Raw genomic sequence first — 25,545 nt, forward strand, 5'->3', positions numbered from 1 at the left:
TCTTTCCATTTCTTTGAATCATCTTCAGTTTTCTTTATTAATGTTTTATAGTTGTCAGCATAAAAGTCTTTTACCTCCTTGGTCAGGTTTATTCCTAAGTATCTTTTTTGGGGGGTGTGATTTTAAAAGGTTTTTTTTTTTTTTTTTCTTTTTTTTTACATTCCCTTTCTGATATTTCACTGTCAGTTTAAAGAAATGCAACCAATTTCTGTAAGTTAATCTGGTATCCTACCACCTTGCTGAGTTCATTTATCAGTTCCAGTAGCTTTTGTGTGGAGTCTTTAGGGTTTTCTATAAATAGTTTCACGTCATCTGCCTATAATGACAATTTTACCTCTTTCCTTCCAAATTTCTGCATCTATTGAGATGATCATGTGGTTTTTGTCTTCTGTTGCTGTAGTATATCACACTAATTGATTTGCATATGTTGAACCATCCTTGTGAATTTGGGATGAATCCAATTTGGTTGTGGTGTATGATCTTTTTTATGTGCTGTTGGTTTCGATTTGCTACTATTCTGTTGAGAATTTTTGCATCTATATTCATCAAAGATATTGGCCTGTAATTTTCTTTTTTGGTGGTATCTTTGTCTGGTTTTGGTATCAGGGTGCTGGTGGCTTCACAGAATGTCTTTGGGAATGTCCCTTCCTCTTCAATCTTTTGGAAGAGTTTGAGAAGGATCGGTATAAATTCTTCTTTGTATGTTTGGTAGAATTCACCTGTGAAGCCATCTGGTCCTGGACTTTCATTCGTAGGGAGTTTCTTTGGTTTTTGTTTGTTTGTTTTTTAACAGCTTCTATTTCACTTCTAGTCATTGGTCTATTCAAATTATCTATTTCTTCTTGATTCAATATAGGTGGACTGTATGTTTCTAGAAACTTTTCCATTTCTTCTAAGTTGTCAAATTTGTTGGCTTATAATTGTTCATATTACTCTCTTATGATATTTTGTATTTCTGCAGTATCGACTGATGTTACTCCTTTTTCACTTCTTATTTTATTTGGGTTCTCTGTCTTCTCTTCTTGGTGAGCCTGGCCATAGGTTTGTCAATTTTGTTTACCCTTTCTAAGAACCAGCTCTTGGTTTTATTGATTTTTTTCCTATTGTTTCTAAAATCTCTATTTTATTTATTTCCTCTCTGATCTTGATTATTTCCTTCCTTCTGCTGACTTTCGGTTTTGTTTGTTCTTCTTTTTCTAATTCTTTTAGGCGGTAGGTTGGGTCGTTTGAGATTTTTCTTGTTTCTTGAGAACGGGTTGTATTGCTATGAACTTCCCTCTAAGAAATGCTTTTGCTGCATCCCATAGATTTTGTATGGTTGTGTTTTCATTGTCATTTGTCTCAAGGTATTTTAAAATTTCCTTTGATTTCCTCATTGACCCTTTTTTTTTTTTTTTAATAGCATGTTGTTTAGTTTCCATGTAATCGTTTTTTTCTCTTTTCTTTTCCTGAGGTTGATCTGTAGTTCCATCCCACTGTGGTCAGAAAAGATGCTTGAAATAATTTCTGTATTCTTAAATTCATCAAGATTTGTTCTGTGCCCTAGTGTATGGTCAGTCCTAGAGAATGTTCCATGTGCACTTGAAAAGAATGTATATTCTGGTTTTGGGAGGGAGGTAATGTCCTGAAAATATCAATTAAGTCTGACTGTTCTACTGTAACATTTAGGATCTCTGTTGCCTTATCGATTCTCTGTCTGGAAGATCTGTCCATTGACGTGTGGTGTTAGTCTCCTACTACTAGTGTATTCCTGTCAATTTCTCCCTTTATGTCTGTTAGTATTTATGTATTTGGGTGCTCCTATGTTAGGTGCATATATGTTGACGAGTATAAAATCCTCTTCTTGTATTGCTCCTTTTATCATTCTACAGTGTCCTTTATCTTTCTTTATGGCCTTTGTTTTAGTCTGTTTTGTCTGATATGAGTATTGTGACACCCCACTTTCCTGTCATTTCTGTTTGCAGGAGGTATCTTTTTTGCACTCCCTCACTTTCAGTCTGTGTCTGTCCTTTACCCTAAAGTGGGTCTCTTGTAGACAGCATATTGTCGGCTCTTGTTTTATTATCCAATGTGCCACTCTCTGTCTCTTGATTGGAACATTTAGTCCATTGACATTTAAGCTAATAGTGATAAATATGTATTTATTTATTGGCAGTTCAGCCTTGTTTTCCAGTTGATTCTGTGTTTCTTCTTTGTTCCTTTTTTTCTCCTTTTGTGGTTTGATGTGTTCCTTTTATATTATGCTTGTGTTCTTTTTGGTGTTTGTGAATCAATTATGTTTTTGATTTGTGGTTACCCTGTTTTTCAAGTATGTTAACCACTTCCTGTATCTGCTTGCTTTAGATGACAGTCATATAGGTTCAATCACATTCTAAAAAAAAGAAAAAAATCTACATTTTCTTACTCTCCTCCTCCACATTTTATGATTTTGATGTCCTCCTTTACATCTTCATGTTTATCCTTTTGCTGTTCATTGTGCTTATCATTGCTTTCATAAGAATTTTGATTTTTTTTCCTTTTAATCTGTATACTGGCTTAAGTGATTTACTTTCCAATTGTGATTTCCTCTTTCCTACGGCTTCTTGCTTCTTTCATATTTGGAGAAGACCTTGCAATATTTCCTCTAGAGTAGGTTTAGTATTGCTGTATTCTCTTAGTTTTTGCTTGTCTGAGAAATTCTTTCTCTCTCCTTCCATTCTAAATAATCTTGCTGCGTAGAGTTTCCTAGGTTGTGGATTTTTCCCTTAGGACTTCTTTGAACATATTTTGCATCTCCCTCCTGGCCTGCAGCACTTCTGTAGAGAAACCAGCTGATAGCCTTATGGGGGGGTTCCCTGGTAATTAACTCTTTGTTTTTCTCTTGCTGCCTTCAGAATCCTCTTTAACTTGCCATTTTAATTATATGATGTCTTGGTGTAGGTCTGTAGTGTTCATCTTTTTTGGGACCCTCTGTGCTTCCTGTATCTGGATATGTTTCCTTCTTTAGGTTTGGGAAGTTTTCAGCCATAATTTCTTCAAATACATTTTCAATCCTCTTTCTTCTCCTTCTAGAATCCTTATTATGCATAGATTGGCACACTTTATATTATCCTGTAAGTCTCTTAGATTGCTTTTTTTTTTCATTTGGCTTCCTGTCTGCTGTCCTGGCTGGGTGATTTCCGTTATTCTCTCTTCCAGATCACTTATTTGTTCTTCTGCATTATTCACTCTTCTGTTCACTGCCTTGAGCTCAGCTTTCATCTCAGCAAATGGTTTCTAAGTTTTCTTGGCTCCTCCTTCTAGTTCCTTTTTACAGTACTCTGCATTTCTGTCAATAGCCTTTCTTAATTCCTTCAGTACTTTCACTACCTCCTTTTTGAACGTGGTGTCTGTTAGACTCCGTTTCATTGTTTTCTCACGGGCGCTCTCTTGATCTTTTCACTGGGAGTGGTCCCTGTGATGCTTCATTTTACTTGTATTTCTCTTGCTCTATTAGTTTAGGAGAAACAATTATCTACTGTGGTCTTGGAGGGCTATTTTAATGTGGGAGCATCCCTGTGTAGCCTGCATGGGTTTAATATTTTCGGTGCCAGGGCTGCTTTTAGTGTGGGTGCCTGTTGCCTCCCTCCTCGGCATGTGCCGTTACCAGCTCGACAGGGGTGTGACTGGTGTTGTGACCACCGGATGTTACCCAGCACCTCCTATTTGCTCTGTGACTGTCGTCGCAGCCCTGTCAGGGGTGGGGTCTGCTTCCTAGCTGTTGGAGTAGAAGCCCCAGCCCATTTCTGAGATGCGGTGCAAGGTAGGAGGGATTGGGGCACTCCCACTGGGAGAGGATGAGGACTCCTCCACTGGAGCTGTCCACCTGTGAGTGTGCTCTGTGGTGCCACCTGTCACCCGTCGTGCAGGCTCACAAGGTACACTGTTGTTGGCACTGCCCTCACCCCCGCCTACACCGTGGGGTACTTTCCCACTGTTAATACTTATCCACTGTTAAGCTTCTATACTATTTTATTATAATATAGTGTTTAGACCAACATAGGTGAATCTTATACCCCAATTCCATTTAGTTTAAATTTATATATCATTTGCCTAACCTACAGCATCTATTTTTTCCCCCACATATTCATGTCACTGGTGTCAGGATGGAGTCACATAATTTGGCAAGTTTTTCCTTAGTGGTACATAAATTATGGTGATGTCTTATCATCAGTGGTGTCTGCTATTTGATGAACTAGGACACTGGTAGGGAATTATACATCTAGGTATTGTTCCCCTGCATCACTTTTTGAATCTATCGCCTGTTTGTTTGTTAGGTCTTTTTCTACTGCTCTGCCACTCATCACACTGCAGCCATGTGCTGGCCTCTAGGGTCTTTTCCTGAACACCTGAGTGAGGGCCTCCGGACCAGCTGCTCCCAAGCCTGGGAGCTCACATGGCTCCTTCAGGTCTCAGCTTAAATGTCACTCCCTTTCAGACACTGGTTGACCATCCAGTTGAAATCAGCTCTATGGTCCAGAAACATTTCCTATCCTATTACCCAGTTCTACGATCATCAAAGCACTTTCTGTGATGATATTTTCAATTATTTGTCTCTTTCCTCACTAACGCATAAGCTCCAGGAGAACAGAGCTCTGGCCTATCTTGTTCAACACAATATTGCAGCACTTGGAATAGAGCCTGACACCAAGCAGGTGCTCAAATATTTCTAGAAAGAAGACTTCAGGAAAATAGTTACCCTATGGACACAATATCTAGTCATTTAGCAAGGTAGTATGTTTCAAATTTATAAAGAACATTGCTTCCTTATTTTCCTATGGAAAAGAATCTCATCTCTAGAAATCATTTTGTTGGGAAGATCCATTTCTGATCACTATCCAGTTAAATATAATTTCAGAAATACACTAATGGCATAAACTAAGAATAGTTTCCATAGCATGGAACAATTCATACCATCCTTAATTTATGATGTGTACATATTCCAAACCTACCTACTCTCGACCAGAACTGATATCAAACAGGTGGCAAACTAGGAGGAAAAGAAAAAGGTTGTTTCAAAAAATGCAAGAGTGTGACTACCTTCAACTTTTTAAATTTAAAGAAGAGTAGTCATCTCTTCCAAAGGAAAGATGAAACTAAAGTTACTGTTTATACTTATAAATTTCTCCCAGCCCAATTCAAAAAATTAACTGAAATAAAGTTTGCAGAACATCTAACAAGAACGATAATGAATACCTGTCCAATTCTTTAATACTTCTTACATTTTACATATATGACAAAAGGATAAAATAAGAAGGCTGAAATTCTGAAAAACTGTAAATTTCTGCTTTTTTTAATTGAAAAAAAAGCCCACGATTCTTTGGGAGGTGATACAAGGGTGTTTGTTTTCCGGTCAGATCATAATCTCTACAATTATTTCTGTAATAACCATAAAAAATTCCAAGGGTTCCCATTCTCCCCACCCCAATTCACTTTTGGCACCTATATGTGAAATATCACTTCTGAAAAATGGGGAAAAGTATGCTGAGCACTAGGTTTTTATGGCTGTCCTCCTTTGCTCATGAAAAATTTTCTGACTGCTGAATTCAGAATATTGACACAAGAAAGACAATATCTCATCCATAAAAATCTTTGTCTAACTAACGAGATGGCTGTCTCAGAAACAAATTTATATTAGAAACAGCAGCCAGTTCTCAGAGGTAAAGGGGCAGTGGCTTCTCCACTTCTGAATTTACTGAGCAATTCTATGAGAGGTAGCAGGTGTCTGGCACAGGCTCTGGCTTCATGAGTTTAGAATACAATCTTAAGAAGTCATCACGTTCTTCAGAGGAACTTGGGCTACACTGAAAGAAACAAAAGAAAAGGTCCTCTCAGCCTCTGCCAGGAGGAGTGGGTCAGGACAGAGCGTGGGTTGCGGATGGAGAAGGAGGGCCCTGACCCTATGACTGGCAATTACGAGAGGATTTAGCCAAAGGACTTCGTTTTAAAATTCTGATTAGAAAAGTATATCATTTATACAGTATATTGCTCTTGAGTCTTCATGTCGCTTATTAAAAAAGAAGCTCCTACACAAAAATCAGAATGCCACAGGAGAAAAGCGGCCAACACAGACTATAACTGGCTGATACTTAACTACGAAGGGTACAACTCTTCCTTCTTTCCTATTGAGAAGGATTTCTGGGCTTGGTGTTGATCTGTTTGGCCCCATTCAACTTTATTTTTTTAGCTCTGCTTCAGATCCACAGGGTATGGCCAAGAGACCCCAAAAAACCTCCGAATTTTCCAGCGTCATTAGAACCTAATGGATGTTTCTGAGAACCACTGTTGAGCTGACAAGGGTGGGGGTAGCCTCAGCCCACCCCCGCCTCCCAAGACCTAATAAAATAAGACACTTTTATTTCAAAACAAAAGACGCTATGTTACAAAACTGGGGAAAAAGTAAGAAGTTAGGCAAGTCCTTCTTAATTAACACTTGGCTAACGCCTGCCTGTAGCACTACATACGTGGCTGATTTTAGGAAGGAAAAGAGGGAGGAAACTCTGAAACCTCCCGACAGAGGAGCCATCCCATTGCACAGTCAAGGGCTTATTTCTTCTGCCAGCCACTGGTTCACAAATATTTTCCCCATTTACAGAAGCGTGTGTGAATGAGGTTGGGGAGAGCAGGGAACAGGCCGAGAGGTCGACTGGAGTCTTGGCTTGAGGAACCTGCCCTCTGTCCTTAGTGGCGAGCGACATGGTCCAGCACCCTGGCCTTCACAGTAAACAACATCTTTCTTTAAAACTTTTCTTGTTCTTGCTGCTTTTCTTGCCGTTCTTGTCTTTGTTTTCTGACATCTTCTTTGCTCTGATCTCTCTCATGAGGTCAAAGAACACCTGGGGTGGGGAGGAAGGGGTGAAAAGAACAAGGAAGAAAAAGCCATTTAATGATTTAATGAAGCAATTCGACCAAGCAGGGTATGTAATTATAGTTTAAAGTATATGTAAAGCCAAATGTATTCTTAAAAACCATGGGCCATCAAAAACAAAAGGTCTAGGGCTTCCCTGGTGGCGTGGTGGTTAAAAGTCCGCCTGCCGATGCAGGGGACACAGGTTTGAGCCCTGGTCCGGGAAGATCCCACATGCCACAGAGCAACTAAGCCCATGCGCCACAACTACTGAGCCTGTGCTCTAGAGCCCGCGTGCCACAACAACCGAAACCTGTGAGCCTAGAGCCCACACTCCATAACAAGAGAAGCCACCGCAATGAGAAGCCCGTGCACCGCAACGAAGACCCAATGCAGCCAAAAATAAAAATTAATTAATTTTTTAAAAACCCCAAAAAACAAAAGGTCTAGAGCAGAAGAGAACAACTAATGTTAGAAACGTATTCTAATTCCACAAAGGAAACCTCTCTGCTCACATCATACAACGGGTCAAGCTAAGGGCAGCAGCGTCATACCATTAGTACCACTCAGCAGCTTATTTCAAACTGATGAAACCTGTTCTGGGGATAAGTATGATGAAGGATGAAACATCACAGGACAGACCGACAACAGTTAGAGACACCGAGAGTGACAACAGTCAGCAGGCGTCCTGGCTTCCAACCACCGAGAGTGACAACAGTCAGCAGGCGTCCTGGCTTCCAACCACGGGGAAGGGAAGGGAGGAGAGCGCCTCAGGGCCCCGCCACGTTCCACCGAGCTGAGGAGTCCTGCCCTGAGCCTAAAGGCACGAGCGCCATCACGTAGGACGGCTTCGCAGCCTAACCCCGACGGCAGACTCAGATCGGGGAACGTAGCAGGTGGGGCGGAGGAGGGGATGCAGCTTGAACAAACAATGGGGCCCCCGATGCAGGGCAGGGGGGCGGAGGGGCAGAGGGGGTGTCACCCTCCCCACGTCTGCCCCTCCCTGCCCCGCTCCGCGTGATGCCAGCTGCAGGGGCTTCATCAACAGCTGATGAGACGTGTCATTGAATGCCAGCATGCTATCAGTTGTCACAGTGGCCTGGGTTTTGCCCCCTGCTACCAGCAACCACGCCCGGGTACCGACTACATGCCAGCAGCCAAAGTACGCCTCCTACAAAGAAAGATTTGAGATTTCTCACAGAGAAGACGGAAAGCGTGAGACTGAGTGTAGCCTTTGACCTTTGGACGTTTGCGCAGAACAGGCTCCTGTTACTTTCTAGAGGAAAGCGAGACTGGGCTTTCTGAGTGGGGGACTCCACGAGCCCTCACCACTAGCTCAGGGTGCAGGAAAGGACCCCCCCAAACTGCATCAGGCTGACCTAAGCACCCCTTTCCTTCAGCCTCTCAGGAAAGCGCCCCCTCCCCCATAACAGGGACCGTGAACAGCTTCGAATGTCGCCGGTTTTTCCTTGTCCTAGCAGCACAAGGCAGGCGGAGGGAGGGGAAGGAAGGGCGTGTGTCCAGCTTCACGTGATGCCCAAGCTGTTCATCGCCAACCTCCTTTCCTGTGACCTGTTCACAGCGAACACAACGCTGCCCGGCATCAGCTTCTGCTGGTTCCCGTTTGGCAGGTCCGGCCGGTCCCGGGCAGGAAGGGGAGGTGACAAGCCGGTGTGACGGCTCCCACCCCCCAGGTCGGCAGTTCCAAGCCCGGAAAGTCTTCCTGATTTTTTAAAAATAAACTGCACGACTGGACTTCCTGTGTGTTTTCTAACTCTACAGCTAGAAAACAATTTGATAGAAACGGAAAGATTTGGAAATGCACAAGAATCAACGTAAGAGCTGAGACAGCAATCAAAGAAAAGGGAGCTGCCGCGTGAACCTGCTTCGCGCGGCAGATGCAGCTTAACAGACTGACGTTGTTGGAGAGGCTTCCAAAGCAGACGCCTCCCAACACCAGCGTCCTTCCAGCAACCCCGCAAGCTGAAGTGACACCTGGCTTCAAATCCCTTTCTCCTCAGGTGAGAAGCAAAGGAGAAAGGAGAAGGGATGTGAGGGACTCAGGTGCTGCACAGACGGCGCAGACGCGTCCACGGCTTGGCTGCAAAGTGACGCGCGTCGGTCTAACGGAACCCAGGCCGTGACGGCAGAGAGACGACCTCAGCTTTTAGGTCTGGGGCAACCGATTTGAACTTCAGCTTTTTAAAAGAAGCCCTCACAATCGCAATCACTGGAAGGTGGGTTTTCAAACCATCGGTGTTCATCACTGTCAAGGTCATCCTTTCCTTCACTTCAGAGATTTGAACGAAAAACTACGCTGGGGGTGGAGAAGAGGGGAGAGGTCCCTGGACGCAGAGACGAAGTTATAAAGACTGGACCCCTTGGCTCTGCCGGTGGGCAGGGAGGTGAAGAGAACAAATCTACCCAACCCGCCAGCGAGGGCAAAATCAAGGGCCCCCGAGGCGCCGGCCCTGCGCCTGGAGGACGCAGGCCGCTGAGGCCGCGAGGGCAGGGTCTGTGGAGGCCGCGCCCTCCCCGTGCCGCTTGTGTGACGCCAGGACCCCCGCGAGGTGCCCCCCCCCGGCTCCCCAGGACCAGCAGGGGGGAGCGGGGCCCACCTTGTCCACGTTGGCCCGCGTCTTGGCCGAGGTCTCCACGTACTGCACGCCCCACTCCTCGGCCTTGGCCCTGGCCTCCTCCAGCGGCACCTGCCTCCGCTCCTGCAGGTCAGACTTGTTCCCCGCCACCAGCAGCGGGACTTTATCTTCTTCCGCCTTAACGCGGAGGATCTGTTCCCTGGGTGACAGGTCAAGAAGAAGGCGACTGAGCAGGCCAGGCCGGGCGCCGGTCCCCCCACAGGCGGGCCGCTGGCCCAGGCCCGTCCCCAGGGGGCACCGCTCCAGCCCGTGGCCAGCCAGCGGCTGCAGGCTCTGCTCCCAGCTTGCTGCGCCCCAGGGACGCGGGTGCTCACTACGGACGCGGGTCTGGGGGCTTCCCTGGAGGTCCAGTGGTTAGGCCTCTGCGCTCCCAATGCAGGGCGTCCGGGTTCCATCCCGGTGGGGGGGAACTACAATCTCGCATGCGGCATGGTGTGGCCAAGAAATAAATGAATAAAATGAACAGCAAAACGGGAGAAAAGTTCTTAAAAAAAAAAACAACAACGCAGGTTTCTGGGCCCAGAAGCAGATATGTGGGCAGGAGCCCAGGATTCTGCATTTCAACAGCATCCCCAATTTAGGCTTCGGCCAAAAAACAAAACAAAGGAGAAACGTGGGACCCTCTGTGGTAGAAACCAGATGAAAGAAGTATCTTCATATACGAAACGCTTAATAATGCCCCTGGGGGAAAAAAAAGTCTGATTTCTTTGTGAGAATAAAAGCCATGAAACCCAGGGATTTTCATATGGTCTGTTAGCAGACCGTGAAATCAATGCAGTGGGACAAAAACCGGTGGTTCTTTTTCCTCAGTCAAGTAGAATATTACAGAGAAGCAAAGCAACATTTGAGGGACGCTCACAGTAAAGGTAAGTACGGCTTTGTGCCACTCCTGCTTCAACTCTGTCTGCACCTGTGCACCCCGCCCCCGCCCAGGTCTGTGAGGCAGGAGCCCCACTTCAACATGCCTTATTTTTCTACTACAAAGTGGGGGAAAAAAATGAAATACTATAAGGCCTATGGAAAAGTACTTCAAAAACATCTTCTCTAAAATAACTGCTACCTGTAGCACATTAAAGTTTACCTCTACTAAAAATAATCAGCTACCTAAAATCATTTTGGAAAAACAGAGTATTCAAGAAATTAAATATTCCGCTTCCATTATTTTGAACCAGGGGGAACCTGCCTACTTCTGTATTCCCACACATTCCCAAAAGAGACCCCTTCAAAAACGTTTTGGTGGGGACTTGCACTGACTTTTATATAATATGGGGTGACATTTCATAATAATAAAAACGTTTAAATTTTTTCCCATACAGTCGGTTTCACTACCAGATATCAATTTTTTACCATTGGGGTGTAGTGGACTTACAGTGTCATGTTAGTTTCAGGTGTGCAGCACAGTGACGCAGTTACACATATACATGCATCCCTTCTTTTTCAGATTCTTCACCCTTATAGGTTATTACAAGATAGCGAATAGAGTTGGCTGTGCTGTACAGCAGGTCCTTGCTGGTTCTCTACTTTGTATGCAGACTGTGTGTCTGTTAATCCCAAGCTCCTGATTTATCCCCCCCTTTAAGCAAAATGAAAAATAAGCAGATGCTTGAAACCTGTCTCTGAGGAGCTTCGCCACACTCTGCATTTCACAGGGGTCAAAGAGCGTGCACTGTGCTTAGAAGTTAGTGATCAGTATACATGGTGAACAGTAAAAACTGATCACATTCTGGCTCGTTAGTCTTGCAGAGCCGTGACTAATCACCTCATTGATAAACATACTGAACGAGAAACAGGAGTACCAAGCTCTGGTCTCTTGTAACAAGCCTAAAAGTTTCAAGGAAGAGAGGGTGTACTGACATTTTGTTTTACGTTGGAGGCTTTCCGTTTGGAAGATAAATGCAGAAATGCTGTTTTACAACTGCTAACAGGCATGAAGCGACTGAGTTTAAGCGTAAGGGCTCCGAGGACCTACCCACACCCGGTGCTGTCTGCTTCCAGCACCGTGGGAAACCGGGGCAGCCTGGGGCTTTTATCGAACTTCCCAGAGTTCAAGCCACAAGCACTAACTTCCGCTTCCTTTTTCTTTTAGGTCATCACCTGTCCTTTCTCCTCTTTCATAATAACCAAAACCCTCCTCCCAGGAGGAGGTAAGGAGGCACGAGTGCATCCGTGTGTGTGCAGTGAGTGGGGGCACAGGCAGCACTTCCTTAATGGGTGCCTCACGGGGCCGATGGGAAACCCAAGGCTCCGGACGGGGAAGAAAACAGGGCGGTGAGTGCATCCATCCTGTTCGGTCCTCAAGAAGGCATAACAGCAGGATCGTGTAGATGCAAAGCCAACTGTGCACACGTGGACTATAGCCACTTACAGAAGCTTCTCGGCACATCAGGAAGAGCTACGAATAACAGGATTTCTCACAGGGAGTCCTAGCCGGCTAACAGCTCACGACATACACACCACAGCTGCCGAGAATTGCGTCATCCACCCTCGGGAGGCTTGGGGCCACGAAGACAACAACTGAGGCTCCGCCTGACTCCTCTCTGCCCGTCTCCCCCGAGGCCGCTCCTGAGCGCTGCCCCCCCACCCCCGCCCACCGATGCTCCTTCCACATCCTGGGGGGACGTTTAGCTTCCTCGTTCTCACCTTGGGCTGATGACCTTCATTTCTGACCAGAACTTGCTAAAGAATGAAAAAAGATTACTGGTTGTTTTTTTTCCTTTTTAGTTCCCTATTAGACTCTAGTTCTGGTTCTTAGAATGAAAAGTCACCTGGGGACTTCCCTGGCGGTCCAGCGCTTAGGACTCGGCACTTTCACTGCACGGGTTTGATCCCTGGTCGGGGAACTAAGATCCCACAGGCCACACGGTGCGGCCAAAAAATAAATAAAAAGTCACCTGGATGGATCTGTTTCTAAGGAGGGGGATGAAAACGCACAAGTGTATAAGAGAGATGGGAAAAGGATGGGGAAAGAGAGAGACCCTTCCCACTAGAATCCCTGGGAGGACTAGGCCCACACAGCTCACTATTTCTTTGTAACAAAATGAACTTCAAGGATCTCGACATACCGCGATGTTAAATAAATTACAGCGGTGGATACTCACCTTGTGCCCACACAGTGAGAAGAGCCTGGGGCCGCCACACCATGAAGGGTTCTCCTTAGGAAATCTAAGTCTAACGTGTCATTTTATTTCATCTCATCAACAAGAGCATTTTCAGGTAAAGAGACAGAACGCTAAGGACACTTGCCCTGGGTCACAGTACCGTGACAGGGCGGGGACTCAGACCCCCCGGGTCTATGTGAACCTGAAGCCGGTGCTTTCCGCCCCACTTGAGCTAATGTCCCCAAGGGAGCAGCACACGGTCACTCTGACCCAAGGCGTCCACTCTGCCGACATCTGAGGTTTCAGAAGCCTCAGAGTAGAGCAGAACTGTTGCTTTTCTAGCAAAACTGGGAAAAAGATAAAGATAGTTAACGCTTACCAACCCCTGTCTCTCGGGATTTACATGAAAACAAAACTACCGGCTCTTGGCTGTAGGGAACGGCTTCGTCCTCTCGAGGAACAGATCCTTAAGATCATTTATTTACATGTGGAAGTTACAAACCTGAGAAGCCCAAAGAGAGCGTAACAAATGACGAGCTATCAAGTGCCAAGATCCAAAAAGCCCCAGCAAGCTCTTCAGAGAGACTTCGTCCTGAGACGCACTCCACTCAGCCCCAGACTCCTTCCCAGGCTGCCATGAACGGAAGGCAGAGGGCCCCCCGGACGCACCTGAACTCGGCAGTGGCTGTGAATGACTCGTGCTCGGTGATGGAAAACACGAGGAGGAAGCCCTCCCCACTCCGGAAGTAGTTGTCGCGAATGGCCGCGTAGTCCTCCTGTCCGGCTGTGTCCAGGATGTCTATCTGGACCTCCTCCCCGTCCAGGACCACCTTCTTCCTGTAACTGTCAGCCTTGGTAGGTTCATAGTCCTCCACGAACTGGGCAAACGGACGACACGATTAGCAGGTAGCAAAGTTCTAAGACAAAGAACAGCTGCCAAAAACATTTCAATATATGGGTGCTTTGCTTATCATCAACCGCGGCTTTACTGAGCGCTGACGATCATCACACCACGTGTGAGGCACTAAGGACACAGAGAGCTCCTTAGCTAGTACTTCCTTGTTGCTTCCAACTCCACCATTTGTTATTTTGTTTTTAAACAATAAGAACAGATATCCCCACTTTACAGATGAGAAGAGACCAAGCAGAGGGCAGAACGCTTGGCAATATTCTTGTCAGTATAAAATTACAGTTAGGGCTTCCCTGGTGGCGCAGTGGTTGGGAGTCCGCCTGCCGATGCGGGGGACGCGGGTTCGTGCCCCGGTCCGGGAAGATCCCACATGCCGCGGAGCGGCTGGGCCCGTGAGCCATGGCCGCTGGGCCTGTGCGTCCGGAGCCTGTGCTCCGCAACGGGAGAGGCCACAACAGTGAGAGGCCCATATACGGCAAAAAAAAAAAAAAAAAAAAAAAAAAATTACAGTTAAACACTGGCAAGGGTAAGAAACGGGAGCTCTTATTCATAATCAACAGAATTATAAAACTCATCTGAAAAGTAACTGGTCAAGAGGTACTCAGAGGCTTAAATAACAATACAACATGAAAATCTCCAAATGGGTCAAAGATTAAATGTTAAGAATAAAACCCTCAAGTACTAGAAGAAAACATGGGTGAAATCCCTTTATTACCTTGAAGTAGGGAAGGCCTTTTTAACTATGACTCAAAATCCAGAAGCCATGTAAGGAAAAATTGATAAATTAGACTACATAAAAAGTTTTAAAACTTCTGTATGACACAACATGCTATAAACAAAGACAAATGACAAGCAGGGAAAAAGTATTTAAACCCATATCATAGAGAACTATATATTAACTAGAAACAGGGAGGAAAAAAAGATCAACAAGCCGATGGGAAAAAGTGGCAACAGACATAAACAATTCACAGAAAAATACACACATATGATGTTAAACATATGAAGATGCTCATCCTCACTAATAAAGAAAATGGTAACTACATGGAGATACCATTTTTCACCTACCAGACTGGCAAAAATCCCAAAGTGTGACAACACACCTCTTGCACATTGCTAATGGCAGGAGACAGCAGTACAGTCTGTACGGAGACCAACATGGCGACACCTAATCGAGCGAGAAGCAGTCCTCCTCCGAGGAATCTAATCTACAGACACACCTGCACAGCAACATACAAGGTCATCCACTGTGGCACCACGTGTAGCAGCAAAAGATGAAAAAGCACCCAAATGCCCAGGACGGGGATCCACAGAATGCAATAACTATGCAGCTATAAAAAATGAGGGAAAACACACCCTGGGAAGACAAAACAAAACAGATTTAAAAGCTGTTAAACAGGAAAACTGAAGCAAATGAACGTAAATGAATATTATATTGGTAATGTAACCCGACAGAGAAAGAATTAATCCAAGAGACTTTAAAAAAGAATATTTGGATAGAATACATCCCACTAAAAGAGACTAAGGACAAAAAAAATTCAAAGAAATGTTGAACTTCCCTCAGTGGTTGTATTATTCAGTAGCAATGATATGAATATTTCAAAGTTATTTTCTTTATATTGCATTATACGTAAAATAAATAATTATTTTAATGATAGTATAAGTCAAGATATTCAGGGAAAAAAGTTAATGATAGCAATGTACTATTAAACTTGAATTCATGCTGGTATAACTGGATATCTCCACATGTCAAAGAATGAAGCTGGATCCCTACTTCACATCACATACAAAAACTAACACAAAATGGATCAAAGACTTAAATGCAAGAGCTGAAACTATAAACTCCTAGAAGGAAATGTAAGGTGGAAATCTTCATGCCCTTGGATTTAGCAATGCATTCTTAGATATGACACCAAAAGCACAAGCAACAAAAGGAAAAAATACATAAATTGGACCTTATCAAAATTTTAAAATTTCATGCCTCAAAGGACACCACCAAGAAAGTCAAAAGACAACCCACAGAATAGCAGAAAATATCTGAAAAGCATGTATCTAATAAGGAACTTGTACCCAGAATATATAAATTAACTCTTAAAACTCAATAATAAAAAGACAGTTTTAAAATTAAATGAAATTAAATGCCACTTTAAAAATAGGCAAAGAAAAAAAAAAACAAATGAAGAAAAAATAGACAAAGGATCTGAACAGACATTTCTCCAAAGAAGATATACAAATGGCCAATAAGCACATGAAAAGATGCTCAGCATCATTAGTCATTAGGCAAATGCCAATCAAAACCACGAGATGCCATTTTACACCCATTAGGATGCTATAATCAAAATGATGGACAAAGGCTTCCCTGGTGGCACAGTGGTTGAGAGTCTGCCTGCCGATGCAGGGGACACGGGTTCGTGCCCCGGTCCGGGAAGATCCTACATGCCGCGGAGCGGCTGGGCCCGTGAGCCATGGCCGCTGAGCCTGCGCGTCCGGAGCCTGTGCTCCGCAACGGGAGAGGCCACGGCAGTGAGAGGCCCGCGTACCGCAAAAAAGAGAAATCAGAACCATCATACGTTGTAAAACAGTGCAGCTGCCATGGAAAACACGGCCTTTCTGTAGTTCCCACAAAGTTAAACACAGAGTTACCATATAATCCAGGAAATTTCCCACTTAGGTGCACACCCAAGAGATTCTGACATGTCTACACAAAAACTTGTAGACGAATGTTCACAGCAACATTGCTCATAATGGCCAAAGGTAGAAACAATCCAAATATCTATCAATTGACAAATGGATACAGAAAACGTGACATATCCAGGCACTGGAGTATTATTCAGTCATGAAAAGTAAGGAAGTACTGATTCATGCTGTAACGTGGATGAACCTTGACAAATTATGGTTGGCAAAAGAAGCCAGACACAAAATATCACATAATATATGAGTCTATTTATATGAAACATCCAGAACAGACGAAGCTATGGAAACAGAAAGCAGATTTGTGGTGGAGAGGGACTGCCCGTGGGTAAGGGGTGTCTTTCTGGGGGATGAGAATGTTCTGGAAGTAGTGGTGACGGTTGCACAGTTCTGTGAATATACTACCAACCACTGAATTGTACGCTTAAAAGGGTCTATTTTATGATGTGAGTTACATCTCAATTTTTTTTAAGCATGAAGCGCTGATAACAGCTATAACGCGGATGAACTTTCAAAACGTGATGCTCAGTGAGAGAAGCCAGACATAAAGGTCACACACTGTCTGATTCCACATATGTAAAGTGTCCAGAACAGCACATCCATAGAAACAGAAAGCAGTTGCCAGGCCGGGGGCCGGGGGGTGAGGTGGTAATGAGGAATGGCTGCTACAGTGCAGGGCTCTTCGTTTTGGGGTGATACAAATGTTCTACGATTTCATTGTGGTGATGGCCGCACATCTGTGTGAATACACTAAAAATCACTGAATGGTTCACTTTAAAAATGTGAATTTCAGGGTACGTGAATTCTTCATAAAGCTAGCATTTAAATTTTTTAAAAATTTAAAAATCGAGTTGAAAATATCAATATGAACTTATGGACCCTCTGAAGGACCTTGTGTTGTCCATCAATAGCTACTAATTCAAATGATTTTAAATCTAAAGATAACCTAATACTAAAACTAAAGAGGGTACTTCCCTGGTGGCGCAGTGGTTAAGAATCCGCCTGCCAATGCAGGGGACACGGGTTCGAGCCCTGGTTCAGGAAGATCCCACATGCCACGGAGCAGCTAAGCCCGTGTGCCACAACTACTGAGCACGCGCGCCCCAACTACAGAGCCTGCGCTCTAGAGCCCACGAGCCACAACTACTGAGACCATGTGCCACAACTACTGAAACTCGCGCGCCTAGAGCCCGTGCTCCGCAACAAGAGGAGCCACCGCAATGAGAAGCCCACACACCGCAACAAAGAGCAGCCCCCGCTCGCCGCAACTAGAGAAAGCCCGCGTGCAGCAACGGAGACCCAACGCAGCCAAAAATACATGAATTAATTAATTTGAAAAATAAATAAAACTCAAGAGTCTCTTACACTCATATAACAATCTTAAAATAGAGAAAATATGAAAATTTGCCTATGCTTCACAGCGGTGTCCTCCTGTTAACGTCCTTCCAGAGAGACAAATACATGACCACCCCCAAAAAACCACCGCAACGCCCAGTGCGAAGGTCTCCGCACACCCTAAAGCACCTCGGCTGCCTGCTCCTGCACTTCCAAGGATGAAGCAGCAAGAGTCCCGCCCGCTCCTTTAACGCTGGAAGTCAGAACGTCCCCCATACGGCAGTGGGGAGATGCGTCCGCGCCGGGGAAGGGCGCTCACTGTGGGAGCTTAGATCACAGCCTTGGCATCTCCATTCCTTGTTAGCAGGAGCCACCGCGCCGGCTTGCAGGGCTGCCGTGATCCGCCACAGACGCCCAGACACGCGGTCTAAGCCCCGCCTCTCACGCCTTCCTCGCGAGCGTGGCAGCTGCCCGAACTGACCGTGGCCAGCCTCACCTCACCGGCACAGGCAGGCAGCTAAGCAGTCTTCGAGTGCATCAGGCCAGGGGTTCCAAGGGCAAGCGCTCCCTCTGCCTCCCTGGCAGTCCCTTCCCATCTTTCTAAGTCAGAACTTAGACAAAAATAAAGACTTGCGAGGCTGTGGCTGCTTCCGTGATCCAACTTTCCTGGAGATTCCACCACAGAAGCTAAAAGGTTTTTTTTAAACAAAGGGCAAAGCACTGGACCAAGAACAAAGGGTCCGAGTGGCTCGGGAGGTGTCAGCCAACCCGCACCCCGAGCACGGGACTGTTTCCTTTTCTCTGGCCTCCCGGACAGGGGGAGCCGCCGCTCCTCGGAACTGCTGGCAGAGCTTCAGGAAAAGAACGTCTCGGCTGCAGCTCCAGAGGGATTTGGTAAAGGAGCCCCGGGTGAGTCTGCGATCAGCTGGGCTTGGCCGTCACCCCTAAGGTCTCTTCAAGCTTCAAAACTGTGATTCTAGAGCCAGACCCTTCGACCTCGCAGCCACTAGCCGGGCACCAGGGGCTCAGCAGCCACAGGTGTTGGACAGCACAGACACAGAACACCCCCTGCATCACAGAAGGTTCTAGCGGGCAGCACCGTTAGGGGAATCGACACGAGCACCGCATCTCTCTTCTGCTGCTGCTGTGCTTTTATCTTACCATTCCTTCAATCCTTCAACAACTGCTGCTTTCTGGTCCCCACATACGTCAGCCAGTGGGAAACAGAGACTAAGGCCAAGCACAGCTTCCCCTTGGTTCTCTGAAGAAACTAGGAAGGAGAGAAAAAGCTCTTGATTCTTCTGCATCTCCTCCCCTCCCTCTTGCTGTACACACAGAAACATACACAGGGAAAGTGACACATCCCGTCTAGACTGCCCTGGTCTCCTGCGGTGTCAGCCACCAGGCCAGACAGGATGGCTCCAACCTCACCGCGGAGTCGGGCTCGGGGCCCGAACGTGCTCTCAGATTTGGCACCCGGGGCCCCTCGGTCACCGCGTGGTGGAGCAGCCTCCCCTTCCCTGACGTGGCTCCGGCCAGGCCGCCCCCCAGACAGCAGCGCGACAGACCTTCCGGTCTGGACGACTCTCCCGTGTGGGACCCTCCGGCACACTGCAGCACGTTCGGCAGCATCCCCGGCCTCCACCCACTGGCGGCCAGTCACATCCCCCCATTGTGACAGCCCCAAATGTCCCCAGACACTGCCCGTCATTCAGCGGTGGGGGCAGGACACACAGAATCCCCCCCATGTCCATTAACGCCTGCTCTTCTAACCACGTCTCCCACGCTTTGATTCCTCTCCTCCCTGTCCCTTCCTCCCCAGCCTCTGTTACAGAAGGAAAATAAGGAATCTTTAGGAAGCAAGTCACATTTTTAAGGAAAAACAAATAAAGACTTCCAAGGCAGATTTTGTAACTTGCCTCTCTTCTTTTATGCAAAAACGTTTGGCGTGGGCTTCTGTGGTGGCGCGGTGGTTATGAATCCGCTTGCCAATGCAGGGGACACGGGTTTGAGCCCTGGTCAGGGAAGATCCCACATACGCTGGAGCAACTCAGCCCCTGAGCCACAACTACTGAAGCCCGCAGGCCCTAGAGCCCGTGCTCTGCAACAAGAGAAGCCACCGTAATGAGAAGCCTGCGCACCACAACGAAGAGTAGCCCCCGCTCGCTGCAACTAGAGAAAGCCCAGGCAGCAATGAAGACCCAACGCAGCCAATAAATAAATAAGCTAAAAAAAAGAAAAAAGTTTGGCGTAAATTAAACAGATTCTGCTAGATTTCCCCACTTTGGCCCCTAGTGTAAAATAAAGAAAAACAACCCTCCAAAATAGAAGTATACAAATGCTGAAGAGGGTGTGGAGAAACGGGAACCCTCCTACACTGTTGGTGGGAACATAGACTGGTGCAGCCACTGTGGAGAACAGTACGGAGGTTCCTTAAAAAACTAAAAATAGAGCCGCCATATGACCCAGCAATCCCACTCCCGGGCATATATCCAGAGAAAACTCTAATTCAAAAAGATACATGCACCCCTGTGTTCATAGCAGCACTATTTACAATAACCATAAAAAAGAATGAAATAATGCCATTCGCAGCAACATGGGTGGACCTAGATTCTCATACTAAGTGAAGTCAGTCAGAAAGAGAAAGACAAATACCATATGATATCGCTCTTACGTGGAATCTAAAATATGGCACAAATGAACGTGTCTATGAAACAGAAACACCCTCACGGACATAGAGAACAGACTTGCCAAGCGGGAGGGAGGGTAGGAGAGGGATGGATTGCAAGTTTGGGATTAGTAGATGTAAACTATTGTCTAGAGGATGGATAAACAACAAGGTCCTACTGTAGAGCACAGGGAACTCTATTCAATATACTGTGATGAACTGTAATGGAAAAGAGTATAAAAAAAGAATGTATATATATGTATGACTGAATCACTTTGCTGTACAGCAGAAATTAGCACAACATTGTAAATCAACTAGACTTCAATTAAAAAGGAAAAAAAAGAAATTGGTCATGTAGAAACATACAAACAAAAAGTTTCTCATGATAAGATACAGTGGGGTGTGACCCAGGGGGAGATGGTCTGGAGGTTTTGGTTTTGGTCTGAAGCTTATTCATTGCAGGGCCTTCTTTTAAGGAAAGAATACAAGATTACACATATAATGGTAAATACAAAAATGATTATCGAGAAGGAGGAAAGAAATTATAATTCATTACACAGTTTTTAAAATACACAAATACTCTGGTGAACCCAACCCTCCGGGGCCCCTCGATGGCTCACGCCCTTGTACGGCATTCTCCGCTCGAGCGCACAAGACCCTGAGGCTGGCTTGCAACCAACAGTGTACAGGCAGCGTGATGACACGACCCCGTGACCACGTTTTTGTGCGGAAGGATCCGTCGTAGCTACCAGACACTGCCCTGCCGGCCGGGGAGAAGCAAGCTGCCGTGGGAAGAGCTGTCTACAGGAAGGACCATGCGGCGGAGAGCTGGGGGCGACCTCCAGCAGCCGGGGCCCCGTCCTGCACCCGCCAGCAGCCCGCGGGCTCGCAGGAGGCCGGACACCCTCCCCACAGCCTGAGACCCTGGGCAGCACCACGCTCAGCCGGGCCAGACTCCTGGAAACTGGAGGTGACGGATGTCCGTGTGGAGATCCGCTCCATGGCAATACTACAAATACCACTCGCACCCCAAATCCAGCTGAATAACAGTCTTGCTCGTTGAGTGCTGACACACCTCTGCAATACCGTCCTACTCTGTTAGCTGTATGCGTCTGAACTATCTCGTCAGATGCCAGGTATCCTGAAGCACTGGGTTGGCCAAGAAGTTCGTTCCGGCCTCACTGAAAGATGGTCTGAAACACCCGAACGCACTTTTTGGCCAAGCCGACGTTGCCTATGGAGAATTGAAAACTAATTCAGTCCTTCCTCTAGCACAGCTGGTCCGAGCTTTTCTTTCATGACGGTTTAGCGAGGTTTCTTCGGGTGACGTTCCTAGTAAGGGCGGTTTGGGAACTACTGGCAAATTCAGGCCCTGCATCCGTCTTCCCTGTAAGGAGCCGTGAGGCCTGGAAAAACCTTCCAGACCGGCCTCTGACACCGCGTTTGGAGCCGCTGCCCACTCACTTGCCGTGCCGGGCGCCTTGGACACAGCCCTCCCCGCGCCCCCATCACAAGGCCAGGGCAGGGCCCCTGCTAACTGCATCCTTAAGTCGGCTTCCCTTGGCCACATCCCAAAATGTCGCGGTCACTGCAGCACACCCTGTGTGGCAGGAAGCTGGACGGGGCGGAGCCTGGTGGAAAGAGGGTCATCTTAGCTGATCGTGGTGACAGTGTCCTCTGCCGCAAATTCTGGAAGGCACGAGCCGCGCAAAGAGGGTGCCATCGAGAGGCCCCGAGGCTCCGGCTCTGGTCTGGACACGCTGCTGCACTACCAGCCATCGGCCGTCAAGCAGGGGTCAAGGCTGTGCCGTCGCACTGGACTCGGCAGCAGCGCCATCACCCCCAGGAGGTGATGCAAGCTTGGGGCTTTAGCTTGAACCGGGGGAACCAGAGCAAGGAGAAGAGATGGAGCTCTTAGGGCAGCTCAGCTGTCCCCTTCAGTGCCTGTACGGGCTGGCTGTGACAGCTACGCATCTGGCCCGCCCTTTCGACACCTCCCCCCAGCTCCTGTCATAACACAATGACGGAAACGATGCGAGCAGGGACCCCGCGTGTCCCTGCCTGAGCCGAAATGGCTCGCCTAACATCAGCAGTGCAGCTCTTCCCCTGGTGGGAACCCCCTGGAAAGCTACTCAGAAGCCACCGTAGCACAGTTTGCCCCATGACCCTGATGAGCCCCAGGGAATGGGCCCAGGGACGCAGCTGGAGGAGGGACGTGGCGACAGCAGGCCCGACGGGGAGGCGTGTCTTACCTCATCATACATGAACTGCAAGGTCAGGGCCGACTTGCCCACCCCTCCGCTGCCAACCATGATCACCTTGTGAAGGGCCAGGGAGCTCTGGCTCTTGCTCTTGTTTGCGGCCATCCTGCTGGGTTTCTGCGAAACGCGGCCAGAGGACCCAGACGAAGAGCTGCCAAGGAAGAAGACAGACTCAGAGGCGGTCTGGTTCCACCCAAAGGAAATGACATGACAGCCCTCCAGAAAAGCCTGACCCAGACGTTCCACCAGAGAGGTCATTCTCCCAGGCTCCAGGCAGAGATACAGCCCCCCAGGCACTGCCGAGTCACAAACCAGAGCTGAGCCGACCCGAGGGAAAGTGAGACGGAGAGAAGAATCGGGCGTGCGCACCCGACGCCCCATCACGGGGGGTGGGGGAGGATGGCCCACCAAACCCGCACGCCCTCGACAGAGCCGCAGGGGGTGCGAGCCACGCAGCGACCCCCGCGCCAGCTGTGCCACGGGGGCCGCTCAGGGCCCCAGCATCTCTGTACCCTCGCTCCCTCCCCGCCCCTCCAACACACCCACACGGCCCTCCCAGCGGACCAAGGTGGGCTCTGAAAAGGGGTGAGCAGACCTGCTTTTAACAATCAGCATCCCTTCGCGACACAGGACGGTTATTCCACGTTGATTTACATTAAGAACTAAATGAGTCAGACTTTTCCAAAACAACAATCCGTTACTCAAAATCAGTTTAGCCTCATCAGAAGTGAGATAAAGTGAGTAGAACAGAGCAATCTTGGTGGTGGGGGAAGAGAAAGTATTCTCAATAAGCACACTTAACAGGTACCTGAAACTTGGCATCTAATTAGCCTGACAAGCTTTTGCACAGCAAAGGAAACCATAAACAAACCAGAAAGACAGAATTTTCTCCCTTACAGAATGGGAGAAAATATTTGAAAATTGATGCAAGCGACAAGGGATTAATTTCCAAAATTTACAAACAACTCATACAACTCAAGATCAAAAAAAAACAACTGACCCAATCAAAAAATGGGCAGAAGACCTAACTAGACCTTTCTCCAAAGAAGACATACAGATGGCCAACAAACACATGAAAAAATGCTCAACATCACTAATTATTAGAGACATGCAAATCACAACTACAACGAGGTATCACCTCACACGATTCAGAAACGGCCATCAAAAATTCTACAAACAATCAATGCTGCAGAGGGTGTGGAGAAAAGGGAGCCCTCCTGCACTGCTGGTGGGAATGTTAAGTTGTGGCAGCCACTATGGAGAACAGTATGGAGGGTCCTTAAAAAACTGAAAATAGAGCTACCATATGCTCCTGCATAACCCAAGTGCCAATTTTTATTTTAAACGATTTTTATGGAAAATCTCTCTCACAGATGCCACAGCGTAAGGAAAAAGGGCAAGGGCTCGGGCATGTCACGGGCCCAAGTCTGGCTCTGCCATTCGTGAGATGTGGGACCTGGACACTAGTTATTCAGTTTCTCTAAGCCAGTTTTCTTATTTGCAGACACAAGTAAACCACCACCCACCCTGCAGGATTTCTCTGAGTATTAAATGAGATAACACATGTGAAAGATTGAAGCCCTGTGCCTAGCATATAACAGGAACTTAAAAAGGCTGGTTTCCTTCCTATCTCATTTTAAGAGAATTTTTTTTCTCATTAGACACGATGGGCACCTATTTCTGACAAAGTAACTTGAAAATACCGCCAGTAGAAAAAAAATAAATACACACACACCATTGCATGACAGAAACAACAATATTTTAAATCAGTGATCCCAGCCTCGGTGGCACAAGGAGATCCCTGGGCAGTTTTAAAAACATCCCCAGAGATTCTGATGGAGTTTGGTCTGGGATGCCTGGGATCGGAGCCTGGGCATGAGAACATCTAAAAGCTTCCCAGGTGATGACAGTAGACCTCCAAGGTTGAGAACTTCTATGAATGCACAGCTGGGCTCAAAAAAAATCCCAGTGCTGGGGAGAAAAAAAATCAGAGCTGATATTTCTGTGGTCCTAGGTGGTTGCTGCTCTGGGTAACTTAGGATTTAACACACACACAAGTCAGTCCCTCAGAGACACCAAGAGCCTCGAAGGAATGCGCACCTTCAGGTAAAGAATGGACGAGTAGGACTTCCCTGGTGGCGCAGTGGTTAAGAACCCGCCTGCCAATGCAGGGGACACGGGTTCGAGCCCTGGTCCGCGAGGATCCCACATGCTGCAGAGCAATGAAGCCTGTGCGCCACAACTACTGAGCCTGCGCTCTAGAGCCCGTGAGCCACGACTACTGAAGCCCGCATGCCACAACTACTGAAGCCCGTGTGCCACAACTACTGAAGCCCACGAGCCACAGCTACTGAGCCTGTGGTCCGCAACAAGAGAAGCAATGAGAAGCCCGCGCCCAGCAACGAAGAAGACCCAACGCAGCCAAAAATTAAATAAATAAATAAATATATTTTAAAAAAAAAAAAGAATGGACGAGCAAAACATCGGTCCACTGTTGGGGAGGAAGAGAGTCCCTCCGCCCTCCTAGGCTCTTCTTTCTGGTCTGGGAATTAAACTGACATGAAACCGATTAACAGGAGAAAATCCGGCAAAGTCTAGTAACACGTGGACCCGGGAGAGACCCAGACAACCTGAGTACCTTGTTCGGACGGCCGAAGCCCTCACCTTGGATGCCGTCCTTGCCCAAAGCAGAAGAGGATGTTGAGGATGGGCAGAGTCGGTTGTGAGAGGTGGCATGGGAAGGCCGGGTAAACAAGGGCAAGGTTCTTGAAGTCCTTACCTTCTCCGCCCCCAGGAGCTGCTAGAGATTCGGTCGTCCTCGTGTCCTGGTACAGCGAGGGGGACGCCCTTGCATAGGGACATTCCCCTGGTAAACGTCCCTGTCTCTTACAAAACGGTGACTCCTACTTGGTTTTCAGAATTTCTTCTACGCCTGCTGTTTCCCGGAAAATAACCAGCTTAAAACTGTTAATATGCCAAAGAGACCTATTCTGGGACGGCACCTGCTCCCCTACAGCAGCAACAGCGGAGGACAGCAAGGAAGCATGTCTGCCCGAGCCCTGG

At 47.1% G+C, this 25,545-nt stretch overlaps 1 protein-coding gene across 3 annotated transcripts in view; it reads right to left on the minus strand.

Annotated features, from left to right (window-relative positions):
• Window positions 1-5,295: 5,295 nt before the first annotated feature.
• Window positions 5,296-25,545, minus strand: part of RALB (RAS like proto-oncogene B) — a 40,717-nt gene continuing 20,467 nt past the window's right edge. For 2 of the 3 annotated variants that reach the window (XM_030849664.2, XM_030849662.2), the window contains exons 2-5: window positions 22,474-22,633; window positions 13,290-13,498; window positions 9,484-9,661; window positions 5,296-6,854 (exon numbers count right to left, since the gene is read on the minus strand). In XM_030849664.2, coding sequence (XP_030705524.1) covers window positions 6,735-6,854; window positions 9,484-9,661; window positions 13,290-13,498; window positions 22,474-22,587 — 621 coding nt within the window. In that variant the 5' untranslated portion in view covers window positions 22,588-22,633 and the 3' untranslated portion in view covers window positions 5,296-6,734. Of the gene's footprint in view, window positions 6,855-9,483; window positions 9,662-13,289; window positions 13,499-22,473; window positions 22,634-25,261; window positions 25,392-25,545 lie in introns of those variants that run through there. The other variant, XM_030849659.3, reaches the window with a different exon arrangement.

The sequence above is a fragment of the Globicephala melas genome, chromosome 7 (assembly GCF_963455315.2).
Source record: "Globicephala melas chromosome 7, mGloMel1.2, whole genome shotgun sequence".
In the NCBI taxonomy this organism is placed as follows: domain Eukaryota; kingdom Metazoa; phylum Chordata; class Mammalia; order Artiodactyla; family Delphinidae; genus Globicephala; species Globicephala melas.